The 16,655-nt window shown below is 41.7% G+C and overlaps 1 protein-coding gene across 2 annotated transcripts in view; it reads left to right on the top strand.

Annotated features, from left to right (window-relative positions):
• tab2 (TGF-beta activated kinase 1 (MAP3K7) binding protein 2) overlaps positions 1–15,937 on the top strand; it is a 55,569-nt gene extending 39,632 nt beyond the window's left edge. Inside the window, exons 2-7 of one of the 2 annotated variants that reach the window (XM_032586116.1) lie at positions 1,003–1,195; positions 2,985–4,608; positions 9,145–9,305; positions 10,282–10,375; positions 10,848–10,943; positions 13,878–15,937. In XM_032586116.1, coding sequence (XP_032442007.1) covers positions 1,094–1,195; positions 2,985–4,608; positions 9,145–9,305; positions 10,282–10,375; positions 10,848–10,943; positions 13,878–14,017 — 2,217 coding nt within the window. In that variant the 5' untranslated portion in view covers positions 1,003–1,093 and the 3' untranslated portion in view covers positions 14,018–15,937. The remainder of the gene's footprint in view (positions 1–1,002; positions 1,196–2,984; positions 4,609–9,144; positions 9,306–10,281; positions 10,376–10,847; positions 10,944–13,877) is intronic. The other variant, XM_032586117.1, reaches the window with a different exon arrangement.
• The last annotated feature ends 718 nt before the right edge of the window (positions 15,938–16,655 follow it).

Raw genomic sequence — 16,655 nt, 5'->3', positions numbered from 1 at the left:
ACAATTGTTTCCTTTGTGTCTCTGAAAATCCTTTTTAGTTATTGCTTCTGAATTTAAGCCTAGAAAAAGGATCAGTATAGTGATGTATTGCTGCCAGTCCAATTCCTCCCCAGAGATTAAGTGATTGAAATATGATTTAAATAATACTTATTTGGCGTACATGCTGTTTGTTTTAACACATCTGTGGCAGACTGACATGAGCCGGCTGAATCAGCAGCTTCTTTCTCTTTGCCTCTGGTCAGACGGCATTGCTCTCTGAGCCGCTGGTGACCAGCAGCACACGGATCGGTACACCACTGAGCTTCCTCTGGAGACAGGAGGCTTTAGTGTCACACATTTCACCCTTTCCCTGCCTGCACAGCCACAGCAGCAAGGTCCTCCTCATTCCTGGTTTTCTGCTGAGTTTGCTCCTTTTCCGACTCGCTCCTAAATCGTGCGCTGCCTGCTTCAGATTTTCAGGCCCTGACCTTGATGGAAACCAATTGTTTTGCAGAGCAGCTTTATTGTTGAACTTGAAATCAAACAAATATGTCTGTACCAGACTACCGTTCGTCCTCTTAGTTTCTTTAATAAGTAAATGATGATGTTAAGAGGAGTTGGAGTGGCTGGTTTCCTGTACAGTCAGTCAGAGGTGGTTTCCTCCCTCTGCTTCTCCTTTATTAAGGAGCTTTGTGGGGAGGAGGCCCTCTGACATGAATGCAGCCTCTTCTCATCAAGCCTCTCTGAAATCTGCTCTTATAAACTCCAAGACTTAATAAAATGGATGGCCTCTTGGACAGGCTCATGGAAAAACTCTTCAGCACTTTGTTCATGCAAAGGTTTCTTCAAGTAGACCTGTAAACATGCTGCGCCCATAATATATATATATACAGCATACAGTATATGTATATATATATATATATTTTTTAATTATTATTATTATTTATTTTATTTTATTTTCCATGTTTTAATATGGCTTATTTACCATTTGGTTCTTTTTCTTTTCTTCTCTCTGTCTTGTAGTTGAGATGTTCAGGATGAGGGTGGGTTTGTGCCACAGCTGATGCTCCAGTCTGCTGACCTGAACAAGCGGTCCTGACCTGGCAACATACGAATGGCCCAGGGAAACCAGCAGATTGACATTCAGGTTTTGCACGACCTGCGCCAGAAGTTCCCTGAAGTCCCTGAAGGTGTCGTCTCTCAGTGTGTTTTGGAGGTAAAGAGGCTTGAAATTACACATAATTAAAAAAATAGAATAAAACACAAAGGAAGTTAATGAAGTTACAAAATGTATTGAAGTTAATAATGTAAAATTAAACAAATACTAATGAAACATATTGAATTTTATTAACTTAGTTATTTACAGTGGGGCAAAAAAGTATTTAGTCAGCCACCAATTGTTCAAGTTCTCCCACTTAAAAAGATGAGAGGCCTGTAATTTTCATCATAGATATACCTCAACTATGAGAGACAAAAGGAGAAAAAAAATCCAGAAAATCACATTGTCTGATTTTTAAAGAATTTATTTGCAAAATATGGTGGAAAATAAGTATTTTTTTCTCCTTTTGTCTCTCATAGTTGAGGTATATCTATGATGAAAATTACAGGCCTCTCATCTTTTTAAGTGGGAGAACTTGCACAATTGGTGGCTGACTAAATACTTTTTTACCCCACTGTATTGGACGGTAAAAACTGATGTTTGATTGGAGAGTTGTTTAGAAAAAATGACAGTATCCAAATATTAGACTGTCATAGTTATCTTGTCATCATATGGTTCAAAATGATCAAGTTGATCATTTTAACACAAGAAAAGTTTCTTTTTTTATTATTTATTTATTTTTGTTAAAAGATTCTGAAAAAGCAAGAAATATATTTGATGAGACAGATTCTCCCCGTTGTGCCTAAGATGTTTCATTTAGACCTAATTTGTCTGAGAATTTCACCCAATTAAAAAAAAACATCTCATATCTGTATCAACCACTTCTACCATTTGTGAGTTATGGTTGTAGGCCACACATAACCATTCTGAGGGCCAAAAATGGCCCCTTGGCCACACGTTTTACACCTCTGCCTTTTACTGATGTTCCTGTCTGCTCGTTTTTGTGTCTGTATGCCTGTTGGCTCATATTGATGCCATAAGATCCAACAGGCCGGAGAGCACAATATTTCAAGGGACACAGATTGTGCTGAATTATTTTTCAGTAATTATGGATTCCAGTTAATCAAGTGGTGTGTTTCAGGTCGGTTGTAAATTGCATCACTAAACCATACATATCTTTACCTCTGACTGTCACGTAGAGGGAAGGCAGGATGGACTCCAGGGGGGACATGGACAGGCCAAAGCTAAAGATATAATCATGTTTTTTTTAGATTTCATATCAGGATTGATCTCCACTTGGTGCCTAGTGTTTAGTTTAGTTTGGATTTCGAATAAAGCTGCACAATATCCCACCGATACTTGTAATTGCAATACTACTGCTTAGAGTTGTGAAAAAATGAACTTATATTTTAATGACTATTTCTTTCTGCACTATGACATTATGTCCCCACTCTGACTGCTAGAGTTCTACATAATGAACTCTAGCATCTGTAACTAAAAACATCCATCAGAGTCACAGTGGCTGTTTGACCTGACAAACTGACCTGACATATAATCTTTATACAGAGTCAATACATGACGCCTGGAATATAACAGCATGCCAGTTATTTAGAGGTGCGCTGATATTAATGTTGCTGTTATTACCAATATTCACTGATATTATGTATATTTCTCCACTCTTTTGACACCATGAAAACAACAACCATCCTGATGACTTTCTCTCTGCTTCAGTTAAACTCCCCACAATCCTTTGCTGCATCACTATCATTGTCACATGACCAAACACCACATGACCAACCTCCTCTCGTCCCCCAGAAACAAACGATGGGATGGAAATAAATATCTTCAGTTACAATCGGCCCATTATTTAACATCTTATTTCTCACTTCTTCTCTCCTTCCTACAGTGCAACAACAATCTGGACGCCTGTTGTAAATACTTGTCCCAGGTCAGTCCAGGCTACCTTTACAGTGACTCCGGCAGCCCCAGCTTCTCTGAGGACCCCAACTTGAAGCACATGACCCAGCTGAACCTGGGCCTGCAGTCTCAGAATGTGCATGTGGCCCCAGACCGGGACGGCCTGAGAATGAATGGCAGCCGGACCCTGGCCCACAGCATGAGCGACGGGCCCCTCCAGACAGGCCAGGCCCCCAGCAGTGACTTTTTCCAGCACGAGCCGCAGTCCGCCCCGGTGCAGGTCCCCTCCACCCTCAACGTCTTCAACGTGATGGAGCCCACTCGTAAGGCGCAGCCCCCGCAGAACCTGGGGCTCTACACACTGGGAGCCAAAGGGCCGAGCGTGGGGCCGCACCAGGCCCCCCGTTTCAACCCCATCACAGTGACGCTCGCCCCGAACCTTCAAACGGGCCGCAACACCCCCGCCTCTTTGCACATACACAGCGTGCCCCAGCAGGGCCTGGGCAGCCCTCAGGGCATCTTCATCCGGCCGTATGTCAGCCAGTCCGGCTCGGGCCGGCAGAGCCAGCAGCCGGGTGGCCGTGCCCAGTACAGCCCCACTTCCCAGCCTCAACAGCAGATCTTCCAGATCCACCCATCACCCTCCCCCAGCCCGCGCCCCGCCCCCCAGCACGCCTCTTCACACGCCTCAAGGACCTCTCACGTCTACATGCCCATCAGTTCCCCCACCAACCCTCAGGCACCTGCCATTCCCTGCAGCAGCGGCGTGGTGGCATCCTCCAGCATGTCCTCCTGCCCCCCGTCCTCCTCCTCCTCCGCCCTGCCCTCCTCCCTGTCTGCCGTCAGCCAGTACAACATCCAGAACATCTCCACCGGCCCCCGGAAGAACCAGATTGAGATCAAACTTGAATCTCCTCAGCGGAGCAGCTCCGCCACAGCGGTGCTGCGGGCGAGCGGCGGGCCCTGGTCCTCTTCCTCTTCCTCCTCTGGCTGCCCGTCCTCTTCCTCCTCTTCTACCGTCTCCAGCACCCCTCAGTCCATCGGAGGGCCTGGCTCCAGCCGCAACCAGCCCACTGTTTACTTCTCAGCCAGCCCACCCACTGCTGCTAGTGCCCTCTCTGAGGAGGCCATGGTGGCCCCGCTGGGGTCGCGCTCCCAGCCCAAGTTTTACATTTCTGCCAGCGACGACAGCGGCAGCAGAAACCCTCCTACAGTCTACATCTCAGCTAACCCTCAGATCCAGGGGCCCTCGGTGGCCAGGACCATGGGGGGCCAAGTGAGCATGGGCCCCGCCTACATTCACCACCATCCGCCTAAGAGTCGGCCCTCTGTGGGAGGCGGAGGCACAGCGTCTTCGCCTCGCGTGGTAGTGACTCAGCCCAACACCAAATATACCTTTAAAATCACTGTGTCTCCTAACAAACCTCCAGCCGTGTCCCCTGGGGTCGTGTCCCCGACCTTTGAGCCCAACAACCTCCTCAGCCTGCCGTCGGACCACCACTTTGTGGAGCCGGAGCCCCTGCATCTGTCTGACCCGCTGTCGCTGCACAGAGAGCGGCCAAGCGAGCCTCGCAGACTCAGCATGGGTTCTGATGACGCAGCGTACACACAAGGTGAGCAACGCTCCGGCGCTGAGGTGGCTTTGACTCTCACTGCAGAAAAATGTTTGTACCCTGGCTCAGTTCCTGGCTGAATAACTCTCATAAGTGTTCAAAATAAAATGTTAGAACTGAGGAGCAAATTTTTCCTTCAATGTTTGAGCTGCTTCCTTTCCAGGGTTTTTTTTTTGGTTGTGCCTGGTACACATGGCAAGATTTTAAAGGAGTAATATTTTTTTATTTTTTTTATTTTACCTTTACATCATGTTGTAATGTAATTCCCTCATCAAAAACATACCTTTTTTGCATGTTTGAGAAATCTTACAGTCTCCCATGGCAACCAATCAGCTTTGCAAAAACACATGGTTGAAGTTAGCTCCACCTTTGAGGGGCAGCTCCTCCACAGAGCTGCCGTTTGCAAGCTTTTGCCTCACAGAACACCCCACCGCCTCGACTCCTCCACTCAGCTCCTTCAGACTAGCCAGCAGCAATTAGCAAACACCTGGTGGAACCGCTGAGCTCATAATAGGAGCTACTTCTCAGTGCAACACTGGTAAAAACGTTAATAGAGGAACCGCCTTGTGATGACTTCCTGAAGGCAAAGTTTCAGAAAGACAGGAGATTTTAAAGACACAGAGGTCCAATTTCAAGGCCTGGCATTATGAAGTTACATTTCTTTTAAGACCTATTTGATATATTTGCAGTTTTTATAACAATTGAGGATAACACAGTTCCTTAATTGTGCCATAGAATGCCATTATATTCCTGGAAAATACTTAACAACCAACTTCCCCCACAATTTTTTTTATTTTCAACATTAAATCATCTCTGAAGGAGATGATGCAGCTCAGCTGAGCGCTCACTCTGCACCAGCAGACCATACGATAACAGCTGGCTCCTCCCATACAGTTTAATAGATTACTATGTATGTTTTATTTAAGTGTGCACTAATTTAAACATCCAGAATAAAACGAGTGTAAAACATGACCACCAGCAACAGCAGACCACACTGTCTGTATTGGTTTACCAACCTTTTTTGAGAACTACCCTAACAGCTAGCTATGGTACTGTTGGTTTAAACGGTCTTTTACTGTTGAGGTTGAAAGTTGTTTTTTTGTCTAAAAGATTTGAATTATAATGCCATTGCTTCTACTTCTTTTTTTATGCTCCCTAAGTGCTTTCCAACTCCCCTTAAACGCTTGCCCTGAAGCTTAAGTTGCTAAAAAGTATATAGTGTATAATCAGAAAAGTTTCTTATGAAAACATAGACTTTAAAAGTATTTCTTGAGTGGTACAGTGTATACTTGCTGTCAGTACTGTGGTGGAGACATGTTCTTCATGGCCTTTTCCACATGGTAGATGAAAGCCAAGGTGGCTCTCTAAGTAAGGCCTGGTGTGATGACTGCAGTGTGAGTCCTCCACAGTAAACGCTCTGTTTGCCCCCGTCAGCCCCTAACTACAGATCCTGGAGTGAGTCAAACATGTGGCAGCACACTGCTCTTTCCTTTTTTGGACTTTTGACTGTATCATATGTGAGTCACTGGCTTTGGCTTTTGCTCTATGGCGACTACCACACTTAACACTTCATGTGCATTTGTATCAAGACACGGAATATCGATTGGCGGCGTTACGCCTGGCTGAGTCCCATTTAAAGCCACCTGATACGGACACACCTGTTACCACATAACGGTTAATTAAACACTAATATTTTTACCACCAGTCACCAAGATTATATCGCTCTTTGTTTGGCAGCAGAATATCATCTTTGGTGTTGCGCAACGCTTTTTCCTGATATGCAAGTGAAAACCTGTTTGAAATGTAGCCTCCCTGTTAAACTGGTTCAGTTTGGAAAAACAGATTGTTCCGATTGCCTTTTCTGCTTTTTCTTTGGACATCTTTTGGAGGGTTTTTTTATGGGGGAAGAGAGGAAGAGAGGTTTCTAAATCTATTTTCTGAACATATCTTGACATTAAATGTACAGATAGAGTTGGAAATTGCTAGAATTTGATTAAATTGTTAGGATAAAGATTCTTTAGGGTAATATTGTAACAGCCCACCGCCACAAACTCCTAAAATCACCATAGCAACAATTCAAATCTAAAGCTGGATCAGATTTTTAACAAGTAAGTCAAAACTTGTTAAAACGTCTGAAGTAGCCATTTCCAAAGGAAGGCATTTCTCAGGAGGCGCAGCTGATTCTCAGGATTAACAAACTGAAGCGCAACACGATTGGACAAGAATGTTTATAGGGTTTTCTCAAGGACCACACCTGATTGGACAAAATTAATGCCGTCATTTGACTTTTTCTCTTTAATATGTCTAGCTTACTTCTCTGGCATCAGACTTTAACTTATTTATTTATTTTCACAACCTATATGTTGTAACCGAGGGTATCAGAAGAATAGCCTGTCTGACATTAGCGACATATCCAAACCTGCTTCTCCTCAAAACAAAAATAATTTTGGTTATTGAAATAATGTGAAACTGACATCAGTGGTTACAACAAATAATGAAGTAAAACATAATATTAAACTGTCCCAAAGATGAAGGGTCCTTGTTCTATAGCAGGGGTGTTAAACTCAAATACACAGTGGGTCAAAATTTTAAATTGAACAAAGCCGCGGGCCAAGGTTGAACATTTTATAAATAAATATTGAACAAGCAAGGCTTATATAACTTAAAAGTGCAGGTGTGCATATTTGAATTGCTAATAATAATAATAAAACATATAAATGGCATATTAAATCAAATTTAAATAAAAATTGAAAGCCTCCTTTCTGAGGTAAATGTCAAAATTTGCTTCGTACACAGGCTAATAAATTTGAAAATAAAATAACATAACAACTATGAATAAATCATTAAATAAACTATGAATAAACCATTCAGGCCTTGGAGTAACAAGAAAAGGTGCATAGAAAACGTATTTATTGCTCATTTTGCGACACACTGATCTACTCTGATGCGGCCAAGTCAGATACCTGGCATCTTTTCTTGGATGCCAGTTCATCAATGTCGGGGCTCAGAGTTTGAGCTGAGGAAACCTTCATTATCGAACAAAGATGTTCATAAGATAAGATTTATTGTCATTGTCATCAAAGGTGTTCGTCAGTCAGACGTCTCCTGTGAGACGTTTTCGTCATCTTCATTGAGGAGAAAAGTTGCTCACATACATATGTAAACAGATATTCTGTCTCCCACCTGTCCAGAAAAGTTCTATTTTCTGCCTTTCTTTTTGCCATTTTTTGGTAGGGTAACACAGTGACAGCTGTAGTTTGAGGTCGCAGTGTGGTTTGGGGGAGAGATGCAGGGATGCGCCGGGGCTTTCAACCGAAGGAGTGCGCAAGAAGACGGATCACCACCTTCCTAATACATCCATGTCCGCTACCATAAGTGCTACTGACACAGAGGAGGAGGCGTGTCTGCCTCTGTCCTGATTGACGCGCCAAAAAAACAGCAGAGCATTATGGGATTTGTAGTATAAGCGGTGAATGCGCCGTCACAGCGTTGCCACTGTATAATACCGGCGGGCCGGCTCTAATATTAATTTGAAATTGCCTCGCGGGCCAAGTATAATTACACTGCGGGCCAAATTTGGCCCGCGGGCCAGAGTTTGACACCTATGTTCTATAGCTTGTCCAACTTTTTGAAGTGGTCACCGATTTCTGTCAGTTTTTGTAAGATTTCTGCTGCTGGAACTAGCCTATCAGTGTTTGCGCTGTAGAAATGACCACTTCACATCTGCAAAGAACCCCTCCCACTTTTAACAGCTAAATTCTTTTTTACAGTAGGAGTTAAAAGATCCTCCCTTAAATGTAGCATTCAAAATTAGCTTCATCTGAGACAACGACAAACTCCTGACCGGACTGGACTGTTGATGTTAACAATTAATGTCACCAATGTCAAAATCCATTGTCAATGCTTTTTATACTTTCATTTGTTTTGGGGTTGTTTGTTTTTTTAACAGAAGTTCCCACAGTTTCCTTCCTGCTGTTTGTAGTGAGTCACCTCCATGCAGACGTCTCTGTCCCTTTAATTCAGACAGTCATAAACACTGTTACCGCTAGATTAAAGATCTTAACTTTGAGTCATTTTAAAGACCAAATTCACTCCAAGCCAAAAGTGTTATGGAGCTCTTAGTTTGACTGACTGCTCTGTACTGATGGTAAGATGCTTACCGATGCTAACTACTCAACACAACCCCACATTCACATCACTTTTCACACCTGGTTTCTCAACCATAGGGAGACTCTGTGGGATCGCTGTATCTATGAACAGATACAGCAATTCCTTTGAAAGTTGGGAGGTGTAGAAGAACTCTGAGTGGATCCTGATACAGCTGTGGTTTTTTGAACAATCACTGCAGAACTATTTAACTACGATAGTTCGTGTTCAAAGGCCAACAGCTTCTTACCACAGAGTTCTTTTAACAAAACACTCTTAATGAGGTTTTATCCACATGTTTCTGTTTCGTGTCTTCATGTTGGAGAAAGCAGGACGCTTGCTGCAGCTGCTGCCTCTGATAAAACATGCTGTTTTTCTCTCTGCTTTCAGCTCTGTTGGTCCATCAGAAAGCTCGAATGGAGAGACTGTGGCACGAGTTGGAAATGAAGAAGAAGAAGCTGGAGAAGCTAAAAGAGGAAGTGAATGAAATGGAGAATGACCTGACCAGGAGAAGGCTAGAGAGATCCAACTCTGCCTCCCAAATTCCTTCTGTAAGATGACAGAGATGGTGTTTGCTACTTTGCTTTGGTTTGACCTCTTCACGTTTAGATTCTGAGCCAGATTTCTTTGTGTGAAGTTTTATTCCAGCATTATCTGGATAAATATGTTATTTTCTGTCATTCCTTCTTTCTCTTCTTCCTACCGCATATTCTTTCTGTTTTGCTTTCTTTCATTCCTTCCTGCCTACATATATTGTTTCCCTCCTTCCATGTCCATGTTCCTTGTATCCTAACTCCTGTCCATCCATTCAGTTGTTGGTTTTTGTAGATGTCCTTTGAAATTCTTCCCTTTATTAGAGATATCTTTCATAAAAGTTATAAACTGCTAATATCTTATAATGTGCAGAGATTCAAATGATATATATTTAGCATTTAAAATAATAATAATTAAAAAAGCTTTGTAAACCTAGAACTCCTCAAGTTCTAGTTACAAGTTTGAATAAAAGTGCCTCAGACATTTTCTCAGCTAAGTAGAAAAGTGTGGGCTGACTCAAAATTTTCACACGGTTTATCCATCCAACAGAACACTGGAGATGCATATTTATCCCAAGTCACATCTCTGTCTTTACGTTTACCAATATTATCATGTGTTCCTGTTATGCAACCCTCCACCACACGCTGTTTAAACAGTAGAGATAAAATACTAGTTTACATTCCCAAGAAATTTCTCTGTCAGAACAGATGAAACCACGTAGGTCAACTTTTATATGACATCCCTGTATCCATGGTGATAACAGCATCTGTTTAGGTCCATATAAAATAGTACTGTATGCTCAGACTTGATAGGCCACACGATTTACATCAGGTAGGCTTCACAGTTCATGTGCAACACATATAAGCACAGGCATCATTTATCACTTTGTTGATAGGCTCTATCTTTAGATTAAGTTGATAAAATATTAGCTGAGTTTTTGGAGTTGTAGAAAGCTCTGGGTAGTTGAGATTCTTTCTCTGTGTGTTCCTTCAGATCGATGAAATGAAGAATCTGCGATGCAAAAACAGAACGCTGCAGATCGACATCGACTGTCTCAGCAAAGAAATTGATCTCCTTCAAACAAATGGTATGTATCCACTTCTGTCTCCTGCATAATACTCTGGATGTTCTGCTCAATGAATATAAATATACATTTTTGTCTTTAAAGTGAGTTTTTGGCCTGTTTGTTGTTCATTAAACAGTAAGTTATTAGAGAAAGCAGTGCAGCAGCAGCCTGCTTGCGTGTCCTTTGCACTCAGCGCTGTTAGCTACCAGCTCTTCCTGAATTGCATCCTGCTGCTGCTGGGTAACGAGAGATTTACAGCCCCCTCCAATACCTCCCCCCCAGCCTCCCCAGGCTGAGCCGCCGCAGGGCCAGCAGCTTCCACACGGCAAGGAAGGATGTTGGGTCTTGCTCTCTCATAAATGTTTTATTGATGACGTCTGTTTGAACACAAAGAGCCTCCAATACAAAGCGAATCAAAACTGATTTTAAAGTTTTGATACGGCACTGATGCGCCAACGTTGTTGCTTCCATTTCTGTTTCCATCTGTGTGCAGGACCACACTTAAATCCAAGTGTAATCCATAATTTTTATGACAACATTGGATTCCTTGGTCCTGTCCCACCCAAACCCAAAGGTACTTCATCTGTCGGTAAGGAGATTCCTGGATGCATTCTCTTCATTGCTGGCATCTTGCTACAACTACTTCTGTTTGCATGAACTCCCTTGTTTTTTCAGCAAAAGTCACATTTATGTGTGCTCATATCTAGGCCTGTCATAATAACAACATTTGCTGAATGAAAAATTGTCCCAGAAGTTATTGCGATAAACTTCTACTCAAAAGAGTAATATTGCTCTTTTGAGACAAATTTCCTTGTAATAATGCAAGGAACACATTCTCAAAGATCAATAAACTTTCAATTCTAACGAACATTTTACACTGGAACTGGAAGACATTTTAAATTTACAAAATAAACCAAATGAATTATGAAGTCTCTGTGAACAAAATTGTCCATAAAAGGCTTGGTTGAGACTAAGGCCGCATTGATTGCTTTTTTTTTTTTTTGGACGATCGCCAATTACCAATGTTTAAAAAACGTGATCTACAGATTCCGATGTTGGCCAATACCAATTTGTTTGCCTGAAATGTTGCTAAATCTTGTAAGAAAGTGGCTGAGTTGGCAACAGTGGGGTGACTATTGTTAACTACAAAACATGCAGACATGACCTGGTGGGCCGGTCAGTCAAACCTTTCTAAAGGCAGAGCAGAAGAAGAAAAACAGTTTCTGATTTTTAGATGTTGGCTGAGGTAGATTAGATCAGGGGATAAGGTCGGCTTCATATGCAAGTATCGGTCGATCACCAATCTCTCAAAATTAAGGAAATTGCCACCAATAAATCGGTGCACCCCTACTTGAGACCAAAGCACCAGACTGAAGACTTTTATCATCCAGTTTCTGATAGGAAGAGAGAAAAGAGAAAAACAATAAATTATGCAAATAGAAATTATTGAGCTCGTTTTAATTTATCATGCAATTAATTGCTTTACTGCTTATTGTGACAAGGCCTACTAATATCTGTTTTTTCATCATTCATGTTTGCATGTACAGTGCTTTGCTGAAGAATTTATACCCCTTATGTTTTGCTATTGGCATCTTATGCAATAGACTAACTAATGAGCTCAGGACTCTGAAATAGAATGAAAATTGTTCATAGTTTTCAGCATCATTTACAAATAAAAATCTGAGAGCTGTATTTTAGTCAGAGCCCTGTATTTTAATACCCCCATTTTTTTTTTTTTTTTTTTTTTCTTTACTTAACCTTTATTTAAGGTTGAATGAAAAAGTTTGGTGCAACCATTTTCCTTAGGAAGTGCCATAATTAGAGAACAAAACATAACATAAAGACCAAGAAGACGGCACACAAGAAGATTAAAGCAGCTGAGTTGGAACACAACCTTCTTCTGAACATGAAGACAGGACGGACTAACGGCAGACCTACTGAGGGCTGAACGCAGCGTTCAGAAAGCAGGCTTAACAAACCCTGAATAGAAGGCAGATACTCTGACTAAACCTACTCAGCTGTGTGATAAGATTTTCAGTTTCAGAACTGAAAATTTATAGTAGAGTAACTCAATTATAAATGAGAAGCCCTCATCAATGGATGGCAGATACTACGATTCACCATGGCAACGGGAGGAAATGAGAAGCCTCAAAGTGCACATTTCTCACAGAAGGAATTATAAATGCTAGTACCTGCACAAGGAGAATATCATAACATCCATCCATCCATCCATTTTCTGTTCACCCTTTGTCCCTAATGGGGTCGGGAGGGTTGCTGGTGCCTATCTCCAGCTACGTTCCAGGCGAGAGGTGGGGTACACCCTGGACAGGTCGCCAGTCTGTCGCAGGGCAACACAGAGACACACAGGACAAACAACCATGCACACACACACCCACACCTAGGGAGAATTTAAAGAGACCAATTAACCTGACAGTCATGTTTTTGGACTGTGGGAGGAAGCCAGAGTACCCGGAGAGAACCCACGCATGCACAGGGAGAACATGCAAACTCCATGCAGAAAGACCCCAGCCGGGAATCGAACCCAGGACCTTCTTGCTGCAAGGCAACAGTGCTACCAACTGCGCCACTGTGCAGCCCTTATCATATCATATCATAACATATTTAAGAAACAAAAGTGATTCTATTGCTGCTATAAAGTAGTGAGTTTTATCTAGGCAGAGATCAAGTCATTGTGTGATTTGACAGAGAACTCCGGTTTTATTCTTGACACTTTTGTTTAATTTCCAACAAAAACGTGCAGGGTGTAATTTTACTGAGATAAATGGCGGTAACTTTTCAAAATATCTTAATCCAGAGACATCCAATCGTGGTCCGATCTATCTCTCCTGGTGGATAATTCTGCTGAAGATTAATGTTCCACAGTCTACTAGGCTATTTCTGACACGTTCCTCTTGTCACGTCTCAGCAAAACAGTGAGACAGACTCTGGATTTGTACACAGAGTAAGCTGACTCAGGATAATGCCTACGTGGATTTCTGGAACCAAAAACTCAGGATATCCACCTTGAACTTACCCTGACTTTTCCACATATACGGCTTTCTGAAAACTGTTGACAGGACCACTGTTTGTATCAAACCCACCAAAACTGAACTTTTATAGAAGATAGGCAAAAAGAAAGCCAGAAGAAGTCTAGTTTGCAGTTTGCCACAGGGACACAGCAGACATGTAGCAGGAGGTTCTCTGGGAAAATCAGACCCCAACTGGACTAGGACTGCAACGATTAATCAAATTTCATGATTAATCGATTATTGAAATAAATATTAACTAATTTAGTAGTAGACTAATTATTAACTGGAGTACACCAACTTTAAAAAGGTAATTTGCTGAAAAACATTTAGAGTGGTAACTAAGCTAAAAGGGTACAAAATATACATACATACAAAAAAAAAGCTTAGTCTGTAAATATGTTCAACCCAAAAGTACTCAAGTGGCAGTTTAGGCCCAAATGCACACTAGAATTTTCAGCGGTTGTTGACCTCCTTTCCTTTCCCTTTGCTCTCAGACCCAGGAAGTAAAATTGTGAAGCCAAGCACAGATCCAGAGGAGGATGAGGGCACCCATTGGAACTGCACAGCCTGCACCTTCCTCAACCATCCCGCCCTCAACCGCTGTGAACAGTGCGACTTCCCGCGGCACTTCTGAGCCAACGGGGCGCCGCGCCCTGCCTCCGCACACCCTGACGTCTCGCAGGCTACAGTAGACCAGACTTTTTGAGTTCTCCTTTTGCTTTTGTGCGGCGAAAGAGAAAAACGGACGGCGGGCTGTGGCGGTGAAAACCGCGCAGCCTTTTCTTCTCAGCTATTAATCGTCTTTCCTGTTCTCTGAGGTAGGTGTAAAGCTGTCCACCGAAGGCCTGACTGGACAGCGTATACAGCTCCTGTTGGTTCCCAACAGTGGGATGATACCTCTCCTTAGAGACCGGGACTGTGTCTCGTTGGGAAACGCTTCGCTGCTTCCACTCACAGTATTATGAGCGTGGCCCCGCAGTGACGGCACACGCTCGCACAAACACTCCAGGTGCCGCTGTGCCTTTTCCTGATCGTAAATCTGAATTGTTTCTTCCTCCGTGACGGCCTGACCTGGTGATGGAACTGAGCTCAGCCGCCGAAGGAAATCCACTTGTGGACTTGAACGTTGGTTTGCCGTTTCTAGAGGATGCCAAAGGGCAAACAGCCACTGTTGCTGCCATGTTTCCATGCTTATTAATGTCTGTCCAGCACCCCCTTTCTGTCTACGTAGTCACGACTCGATGAAAAACAAGTTGCATGCTTTATGTACAGTACATTGAAGCAGAAGCTCTCCTCGAGCTCCTTGCTGTACATAATTTGTAGAATGTGCTTTCAAACCTTTTTTCCTCACACTATGAATCAAGTGTATTTCCTGTAATTATAGCTTTATAGACTTTATCAACTATTTTATTTCTGTTTTCCTTAAACAGACAAGCACCATGCTCCAATTTTAAGCTTTCTACTTGATTTGTGTGGGAGCGGACGTTTCGCAAAAGGAGACGAGCAGAGCCGGTAAAAACCCTCACAGTCATCACGAAGCTACATGTGTCGGTTGGTTCGTTCATCGCTTGTGTATTTGCTGAGTTTCCCGTGTACGATCTGTTGACGTAAGGCGACGGAGGAGGAGTTCTTTTTGTTTTTATTTTTGTTTTTGTTCTTCAGGACATATTAGAGACTTTCTGGGGTTGGGGTACAAGAGCTGGGTTAAAAAAAAAAAGAAAGAAAATGACAAACTGCCATCCTATCTGACAACTGGAATGTAGGATTGATGTTTGGGGATAAACTACACCTCAGTGCGAAGAGACTCATTTTGTAACACACCAGGATTGATTTAGAGGAGATCCTGGAAAAGCTCTGAAGTTCCCAAGCAGACATGAGTCTGAGTGGAGCTTCTGGTTTCAACCAATTGGTGTTGAATTAAAACGTCTTTCCTCTGTTTCAATGACCCCTCTGTGACCCTTGTGCCTTATACACAGGTTAGAATTGTTACATAGACAGAACCCCCCCCCCACACACAAAAACACCCCCCCACACAATGTAAGCACATGATTGTCCACTGTGTATTCCCTTATTTTTATTGGCTCATTTTATCCTCTTAACCTTTTTATCTAAGAGGGAGCGTCTAAAGTTTACTCAATGTGATTTAAGATATCGTAACCTTGAACTAGTTACTTTTGAGTTTTTCCTTATTTGTGAGCTGGTGCCTTGCATTAGTGCCTTATGAATTTATATTGACAATCTCCTCAGTTAAATTTCAAGTGCCATTTTTTTACACCAAATTCTTAGTATTATGTAATCCCATTTAAAAGTAGAAGATGAATTATTGTCTCTTTAGCACTTACATCTTTGTTCTTCCTTTTTCCATCTGAAAGAATACAGTTTTCAGCGTTACCTGCACCTTGGTGTGAAGAGGCAGTTCATTCATGTTTTATTAAATGGAAGAAAAAGTCATTTGGGTATCTAAAGTTTTTTTTATTTTTTTTTATTTTAGCTGGGAAAACTGTCTTTGTAACAGATAAGTTATTTGTAAAAATAAAAAAAAATCTATTCTGAATGTTGTTGGTGTGCCTTCAGAATGCTCCTCCCACTAGATGGCAGTAGAGCTCAATTACTGTTCAGCAATTGAAGTCACTTTTTGACTGTGGCTCCAGCTAATGAAAACCAAAAGTTCTGTTTTTCAGGAAATTAGAAAATCATATAAGTTCAATTTGAAACATAAAAAGGAATTAATGGAATGAATTTAATTAACATTTGTATTTCAGTGTTTATTGACTGTTATAAAATAGAAATAAGAATAACAGTAATACAAAAATGATAAAGGAGTGGATAGAAGTATAAACTTATTAGAACAAATCCCTACTCAGCAATGTCATTATTAAGATATCTTCTTGTTTCTAAGTATTGTAGCAGTGAGCTTTCATCCTCCTCTGGTTCTTTACTAAAATATGCTGTATTGATCGCCATGGGGAAATGACAGCTACTCCAGCCAAAGCTTTCAATATTGGTAAACACAAATATAACCATAAGCAATTTAAAATGTATATTAAAATATATATTTTATCAGTGATTTAAGTAACTACATTTGAAATAAATATATAAAACACAGAAATTAATAAAATAAGAATGCACATGGAAATATATTTCCATATAAATAAAATATATAAAAAATAAATACATGAGTCCAGAGAAAACTTAGATTAAGGACAGTCAAGTTGGGCATTGTATCATCTGATGGCCACATGAGGAATGAGTTCTGTAGTGCATTCAATGAT

The sequence above is a fragment of the Xiphophorus hellerii genome, chromosome 15, assembly GCF_003331165.1.
Source record: "Xiphophorus hellerii strain 12219 chromosome 15, Xiphophorus_hellerii-4.1, whole genome shotgun sequence".
Lineage (NCBI taxonomy): Eukaryota > Metazoa > Chordata > Actinopteri > Cyprinodontiformes > Poeciliidae > Xiphophorus > Xiphophorus hellerii.
The sequence above is the reverse complement of the archived record's forward strand: the minus strand, read 5'-3'. Positions and strand labels throughout refer to the sequence as shown.